At 44.8% G+C, this 8324-nt stretch overlaps 1 protein-coding gene across 2 annotated transcripts in view; it reads left to right on the top strand.

The window, feature by feature from the left end:
- The window catches only part of Exosc7 (exosome component 7), a 25708-nt gene that overhangs the window by 2047 nt on the left and 15337 nt on the right, over window positions 1-8324 (top strand). The window contains exons 2-3 of one of the 2 annotated variants that reach the window (XM_028767348.1): window positions 4240-4341; window positions 4583-4677. In XM_028767348.1, the coding sequence (XP_028623181.1) occupies window positions 4240-4341; window positions 4583-4677 (197 nt within the window). The remainder of the gene's footprint in view (window positions 1-4239; window positions 4342-4582; window positions 4678-8324) is intronic. The other variant, XM_028767349.1, reaches the window with a different exon arrangement.

The raw sequence follows: 8324 nt of genomic DNA, 5'->3' as shown, positions 1-8324 counted from the left end.
TATCCCTAGTCTTTATGATGACACATTAAGAGGTGTTGGGATTAAAGTCTACAGATTCAGGAAATCTTAAATGATCTGAAGAAAAAGTCGGTTTGTTGCAAAAATTGGAAATCTTCCATCCAAAGCTTCATAGTACCTTCTCTCATAAGAATCATAATGATTGGTGATTTATCTGCTTTTCTTCACTGAACTATATCCTTTCTCGGGGGTCTCTTGCTGTTCAGCTTCCCTTACGTCTTGGTAAAATCTGTCCCATCCCCCCCTCCAAACCGTACCTTTAATTTTGCATGGCTTCTCAATCACATCATGGCCTAACAACTACCTGCCTCTGTCTCCTGAGTGCTTGGAATAAAGGTGTGTGCCACCATGTTGCACGAGTCTAACAGCTTTTAATTAGATCGGACATCCATTTCCACTGAGAGGATTGGTCTGGGCTGCTAGTGGGTTCATTACATATAGAGCTGGTAACCCACTGTGTGGCATGCCTTGGATCACACACCTACCTCTGGCTCTGTTAGGTGGCCACTCCAGAGCTATGAGCCCAGCGGGTCTGGTCTGTCCTAGTAGGTGTTAAAGCTGGCCTCATAGCCAGACCAGGCCAGGGCTGTTGATTAGGGTTTCAAAAAGGCTTTCTTCTTGGGGTCTGTCAAAGCTATTTGATTGCTTTGTTCTTGGCTGTTGAGGGAAGACATAACTCAGCTGCTGTATTTCCGCTCGTTTTCTAGATCTTTTAGCTTAATCTTGCCCCGAGTCCGGTCTTCAGTGATGAGATGAAGAAGTCAGTCTGACCATTCAGAACTGGAGCTAGTCCCAGCACATTTCCTGCTTTGCCCTTTCCATTCACGAGACCGTGGCGTGGAAAGCCTGTGCCCGTGTCTGTGGTCTTGTTGAGCCACATCCTTCCAAAGAGAGGCAGAGCTGCTCGGGGGGCTTGGAAAGTTAAATAACAGTTGCTGTCTAGTTTTACCTGCTATTTCTTGTGACTGGGCCCGCAAAGCTAGGCCAGATGAAGTTATTTTGTAGTAGGAAAACACTTAAATCTGAAGTCTCCTGGAAATGCTGAGGTGTTTGACATGTGAAACATGCAAGGTAACTGAAGGGTCACTTTCAGAGCTGTTTCTAGTCTAGAACCCTCCCGAGTATGTTGAAGTAGCAGCAGCAATTATCATGTACCATTTCTAAGTAGCAGAGTTGTTATAATCATGTGGGTAACCGCTATGCAAGTCACCAGGAGCTAGCCCAGCATTCAGAAGCTCTCAGTCTGAGGTGCTCCAGTCTCTGCTGAAGGGCAGAGTTGTCCATGCCATCATGATGCCAGAAATAGTTTCCTTCCTTGTTGACTTTCAAACTGGATCCTTTTAGTCTTGGATGGCAGTAGTCTTTCTTTGTTTCCCCCCTCCCCTTTGGAGAACATCCACCCCCTTTGAGAACCAGATGGTGTTCATTATTACTTTTAATTATGTGTGTTGTTATGCGCAAGTGAGTACAGATGCCAGCAGATGCCAGAAGCATTGAATCCCTTGGAGCTGGAGTTGCTGGGAACCCAACTGAAGTCCAGTATGTGTTCTTAATCACTGGGCCATCTCTCCAGCCCCTTGTTTGTTTGTTTGTTTGTTTGTTTGAGGAAGAAAGAAAAGAAAAAAGTAAGGAAAAGTGGGTTGGAGAGATGTCTCAGTGATTAAGAGTACCTGTTGCTCTTGCAGAGCTGTTTCCAGCTTGACTTGGTGGGTCACAACCATCTATTAGTCCAGTTCCAGGGGATCTGATGCCTGCTTCTGACCTTCTCTAGCATCAAGCACACACACAGTTCACATACATACATAAAATGAATGAATCTGATTTTAAAAAATGCTTTTAAGGGTATTTATGAAGAATGAAGAAGATCTTAGTGAGATGGCTTGGGGTGTTTTATTGTGTGCATTGTGTGTCAGCTTTACTTGCTATATACCTAAGTGTTTGAAGAAAGACAAATGTAAAAAGAATGTGTAAGGGGCTAGAAAGATGACTCAGGTTAAGAGCACTTCCTGCTTGTTCAGTAGAGTCAGGTTAGGTTCCCAGCACCAACAGCTCCTCACAGCCATATGAAGCTCCACTTCCTGTGCTTCAGTGCTGTCTCCTGACATCCATGGCACCAGGCTTACATGTGGTACACATACTTATACAGGCAGGCAAAACACTCATACATATAAAGTAAATATAAATCTTTTTTAAAAAAATAGTATGTAAAATGATATGCCACCCTTCATATAAGTTAAGGGGATTATAACCCACAAAACTAGACCATTATCACAAGAAACCTTAAGTTGTTTCAATAGAGGCTTCCAAATGCCAGACTTAGACAAATGTGTGCTTCTTGTAATAATGCTTAATTTACAAGGGGAGGGTGTAAAAGTAACTGCTCATTTGAACAGAGGAAATACAAGATAAACTGGATCTCAGTAAGAGACCCGCCTTTGGCCAGGGGGAGATGGGAAAGAAGTGAGAAGAAGGAGGGCATGGAAAGAACATGGTTAGATAAAGGGAAGAGGTTGGTACTCAGAGCTGTTTGGCTGGTGGGATCACAGTGACATTCCATAAACCTGGAAAAGTAAGTAAGAAATCAAAAGTAACCAGGATTCAGTGAAACTGAAATGTAAGTAGTTGCAAATGAGTCTAGGTTACAAATAAATACTGTGACTATAGGGAAGGAAGGGCAAGAAGAAAACTGAGACTACTGTATCTAACTATATTCTACTGCAAAGTTTATTTCTCTCAGGAGAATGGTTAGCAGCCCTGAAACAATATATGTACTGAGGAAAAAGATATATGGAATTATGGGATAGATAATGACAGCCAGGCTTCTCCCTACCCATCTCTAGAGATTTGGTACTGGGACTCGGAGAAAAAAGTTACAAATAAGAAAAAGCCTAGAATGAACTGTGAGCATAAAGTGGGAAGTGATTTGAACTCCCGGCTTCTTGATAGATGGGAACTAAATGAAGACCCGATGGGTAGTATATATTCTTTCTAGTTCTGTTTGCTGGGACGGTCTAGAATCCTACAGCAGATTTGGCACCCATCTCCTGGTTTTTCAATACTGTGTGCCAGTAAGAGGAGAGAGGGCTTCTTGGGGAAGAGCAGGGAAAAATTAACCAATGGCTGGAACATTTGTGTTGTCAGAAATATGAAAGGATTGAAAAGCACAAAGCAGACCCAAAGACACCAACATGCTTGGGAGTCACAAAGATCAGATTATAGCACACCATAAAATATATATCTATGAGTCATGCTGTTATTAAACGTAAGTAAATATGCAGAAGGGACAGGCAGCTGTAGCGACCCTGGAAACTATTGTACGACAGATGCTAACACACTGTTCTCTAAAGGAGGAGGTGGGAATTTGTGTATTTCCCTTCAGCAAATGTGGGAAAGCACTCATAGTGAGTGCCTAAGGGAACAGGCATGACTGTGTTACCTCCTAATTACAGAAACAAGTACCTCCCCTGCATTGGTTTTTTGACTCTATTTTAGAAGGTTAAATATTTTAGATTGTGTGTAACAGGTCTTATAGGCAGAGTTTGGGGTAAACAGGGCTCCGGTTGAGACAGTTGTGTCTGCAGTTCCAGCAAAGCATAGTCTTGCAGATTTGTGTGTGGGAGTGAGTGTGTGTGTGTTTGAGAGAGATGGCCTCTCTCTCTCTCTCTCTCTCTCTCTCTGTGTGTGTGTGTGTGTGTGTGTGTGTGTGTGTGTGTGTTTGACAGAGATGGCTTTGTGTGTGTGTGTTTGAGTTTGAGAGAGATGGCCTGTGTGTATGTGTGTCTCCATTTTGCTTGCTTTAGTGCATGTATTCTGTACATCCAAACATACCAGGCCTTTGTAGTTAGGCACATCTGACATGAAACTGTAGTTTTCTCATCATTAACTGTAGGATAAGTCACTCATGAGTCTCTTCCTTATTTTAGGCTGGTAGTATTAGTAGTGTGAGGACAAAACTTGGGATGACCCACTGAGAGTAAAGGAGGTTGTGTATTTTTTTTGTTTGTTTGTTTGTTTTGTTTTGACAGGGTTTCTCTGCATAGCCTTGGCTGTCCTGGAACTTACTCTGTAGACCAGGCTGGCCTCGAACTCAGAAATCCAACTGCCTCTGCCTCCCAAGTGCTGGGATTAAAGGTGTGCGCCACCACTGCCCGGCTGAGGTTATGTATTTCTGGAAGGGAGTGTGTGTGAGTTTGGGATCACAACCTGAGCCTTGTTCTTTAGGAAGACCTTCGGGTGGATGGCCGTGGCTGTGAGGACTACCGGTGTGTCGAGGTGGAGACTGATGTGGTGTCTAACACCAGTGGGTCTGCCAGAGTCAAGCTGGTAAGTTCTGTGGCCACCGTTCATACCCAGGTGGAGAAATGGGAATGGAGAATGGCCCTGCTGTCTTCGGGGAGGGAGTGCACATTGGTCCTGAGGAGACTGAAGTCCCTAAGCCATAATGGGAGAATACATCTCTCCAGACCCAAAGCACTCCTCATCTTAAATAACCATATCCCAAGCGGAAACAGTCTTGAAGAGGAGTGTGGTCGTTCCTGAGAAGGACTCTTGGGTGTGTCTGCAGGGTCACACAGACATCTTGGTGGGAGTGAAAGCAGAAATGGGGACACCGAAGCTGGAGAAACCAAACGAAGGCTACTTGGAGTTCTTCGTTGACTGGTCAGTACTTTGCAGGTTGTTTTAAAGGAAAGGGGATCCTTGGGAAGTGACTCAGGGGTAGAGTGCTTGCATTGCAATATCGGAGGCCTTGGATTCGATCTCTGCTTCCCCCACACACACCCTAAAAATGATTGAAAGATGAGGAAGATTCAGAAAGTGAGCCCTGACATGCTTATTTAGTCATTCATTTATCCAGGAGGTATTGACTCGCTTGCAGAGTACCAGGCAGCAGGAGGACCTCACCTTGTTTTAATCACCTGATACTTGATAAGCTTCTCTTTCTCTGTATGAAAAAGACCCCCAGCTTGGAAGCCCAACATATGGTCATTAATGAGGGTCGAGTGAAATTGCAAATGGTACAGTGCTTTGACAAACACCAAGCCCAGATAATCATCTGGTCCACGATACCCCGTTTCTCTTTCCTGCTCTTGCTCTGCAGAGAACACGTTTTCCTTGAAAAGTGGGTCAGAATCAGCCAAACAGCCTGTCAAGCTGGGCATAAGGCAGGCAGCAAGCATGCTGGGAGGAACTGGGGCTCTGTGGTATCTCATCCAGCTCTTGACCAGACCGTGTGACCTCCGTCTTTACCTGAATCTTTTCCTCTAAAAAGGGGGATGATAACGTGGTTATGAGGAAGAGTAAAAACAGCAGATCCTAAACAGCAACTGGCTCCCCAGGACTCAGAAACCTTATTTCTTTCCCGCTGTTTTAATTTTTTATTTTATGTGTATGGATGTTTTGCCTTCATGTATATATCTGTGCACAACATGGGTGCCATTGGAGACCTGCAGAGGGCGTTAGATCCCCTGGAACTGAAGGCACAAACAGTCATAGGTGCTGGGAATTTAACTTGGGTCCTCTGGAACAGCAGCAAGTGCTCTTCCCCACTGAGCCAGCTCTCCAGCCCCAGGATGGAGACTTTGTACTGTAAGGCTTCGTCTCAACCTCTGTTCCTGCCTTGCGTCTTGAAGCTAGTGCTGACAGCAGAGGGCCTTTGCTGGAACACAGTCCAAGAATGGAGTCATGTGAAGGGAATTCTGAGTGCTTGGAAGAAAACTCCAGGAAAACAAGAAAGAGTCTTGTGGCATCAGTTTCTTCAAAGACATGGAATTATTCTTGGAATGTGCTTTCATGCCTTCCAGGTGTAGCAGATAAGAGTGAGTTTACGTCAGGTTATTCTTTACAGCTGGCTATCGTTATTTGATTATATGCCCCTATGCGGGGGTGGGGGGGAGAAACCATGTTTTGCCACATGTAGCTTGTCCTTATGATTGTATACAGCTTGAACTCGTGAGAACTTCACTCTGATGACCTTTCTTAGCCCTCTAGGTATAAATTGTCTGACGCTCTGAATACATGAGACTTTAGTCTACCTCCTTTTTAGGCTTCATTCTTCCAGTTCCCACTGCCTCCAGAGCAGCCTATTGGGTTAGAGCCTGTTCTGGTTCCTGCTAGGTGTAGGTATGTATCCTGTAGTCCTGAGACCTCCTCCATGGTTAGAGGTGTTAGAGGGACCATAGGACTCAGCATATAGTTGTACACATGGCTGAAATTTGTCATAGCTTTGTAGATGCAGCAGCTTACTTGGGACATTTCTGCCCCTCAAAGATTCTACACTTAGGATTGTTAGTGAGTGTGGTCACATAAGCACCCTCTACAGTTCCACGGCTCAGACTCCTAGAAGAAAAGCATAGGACCAGGTAGCAAAGTCTGGGCACAGTGGCTGCTGTGCCAGGCCTGTCCATACAGGAGGGCCATGTCTGTGTGATAGTCTTCCTGTCTTCATTTTGGTTTTATTTAGTTGTTGTTGTTGGTTTTGTTTTGTTTATTTGTTTGTTTGTTTTTGTTTTTTTGGTTTTTCAAGACAGGGTTTCACTGTGTAGCTCTGGCTGTCCTGGAACTCACTCTGTAGACCAGGCTGGCCTCAAACTCAGAAATCCGCCTGCCTCTGCCTCCCAAGTGCTAGGATTAAAGGCGTGCGCCACCACCGCCCGGCTCTGTCTTCATTTTCAAACACAGAAGTTGATCCACACTGGACTCCTGTGAGAAAAAACAAATACAGTTTAGAGAGAGGAGGGGAGTTCCCAGGGTCAAGTGGCCAAAAAATGCAGATCTTTCTATTGCTCTTTCTATTCCCACAGCATGCAGAAGCCAGTTTAAGAAGGATGGAGGACTTGGGAAAATGATGTATATTCATCTTTCTGATCAGTTTTCTTTCCAGCTCATCCTCCACCCCCATCTCCAGTAGCCTCCTGCTTGGCTGTTCTCAGTAGCTGGGTTGTCTTGGACTTGACTCACCTGCAGGTTAGGTGTATAGTAGTGCTCTTCCTTCCTCTGCCGCTGAAGGAAGCAGGACACCTTCCCTGGTCTCATCTGCAAGTTGCATTGTTTACAGACAGAAGAGCTGTTACTCTTTCCTTTTCCTTCTTTTTTATTCTCTGCCTCGGTCATCCTGGGCAGACCACAGGCATGCTGGCTCTATTGTGAGAAGTGATGTCCTCAGATGCTGGGTTGCAGAAGGAAGGATTTCACTGAATATCTGTTCCTTCTCTCCCCTGGGATTCACAGCAGCAGCCCAGAGAATGGCTTGTTCATATTCATCATTGTGAGTAAACTGAGCTCAGCAGGGCTTGCTTAGGGAGTGGAAGGTGATTATGGATGGCTTCCCAAGTCACTGACCCTGTTCTTACCAAGGTCCTGTTTTATCTTCTTTTTTTTTTAAAGGTTTATTTTATTTATTTCATATATAAGTACACTGTAGCTATCTTCAGGCACACCAGAAGAGGACATCAGTTCCTGTTACACATGGTTGTGAGCCACCATGTGGTTGCTGGGAATTGAACTCAGGACCTCTGAAAGAGCAGTCAGTGCTCTTAACTGCTGAACCATCTCATCAGCCCCCCTGTTTTATCTTTGTCTAAGTCTTTAGAAAAACTGATACAAGTCTGGGTTCAGAGAGGTACCTAGTGTTGAGGTGACCATTGACTCACACAGCCTGAGTATAAATGAAACCCAACTCTGGCACAGTTCTGTTTGTGTGTGCGCCATCTTTACCCTTATTCCGTTGGTCTCAGGAGACACTGTCTAATGGGAAGGACAATGTTTTTCCTGCAGCGTGACATGCAGAAATACCATGGCTTGCTGCAAGATGGAGTTCCTCTGTCCAGAATTCAGAGAAGTAGTCTCACTGTACTCTGTGTGTCTGAGTATGAGCATGTGACTGCTTGGCCTGCTGTGCTTGGCCTGCTCCTGTCCAGGTTGTCAAGGAAGGGTGACTCCCATGTGGCAAGATTCTTTGAACTGCTTCCTTTCAAAATTTAGTTTGTAAAGCAGCCTTACTGGCCTGGCTGAGAATGGCTGGCTGCTGGTCTATTTTCCTCCTAAATCTCAGGGGACCTCACTAGGAGCTCCGGTTTCCAGGGAGTTCTGAAGCCTGTCAAGCTGTGTAGTCTCAAGGTGGTGAATTCTAGCTTCCTTAGAAGGCTCAGCCAGTGTGGTTGGCCTTGGAGGCAGAGTCACACCCATACTCCTGGGTGTACCTTACTTTCTTGTTAGCATATCTTACCTAATCTTCATGATTAAGCCTATATTAAAATATCTTTACTAAAACTTTCAGTTCTGCTTTACTATGAATAAAAATAAAATAA

The sequence above is a fragment of the Grammomys surdaster genome, unplaced genomic scaffold, assembly GCF_004785775.1.
Source record: "Grammomys surdaster isolate TR1022 unplaced genomic scaffold, NIH_TR_1.0 172, whole genome shotgun sequence".
Classification (NCBI taxonomy): Eukaryota; Metazoa; Chordata; class Mammalia; order Rodentia; family Muridae; genus Grammomys; species Grammomys surdaster.
Note: the sequence above shows the minus strand (reverse complement) of the source record. Positions and strands in the feature narration are given on the sequence as shown.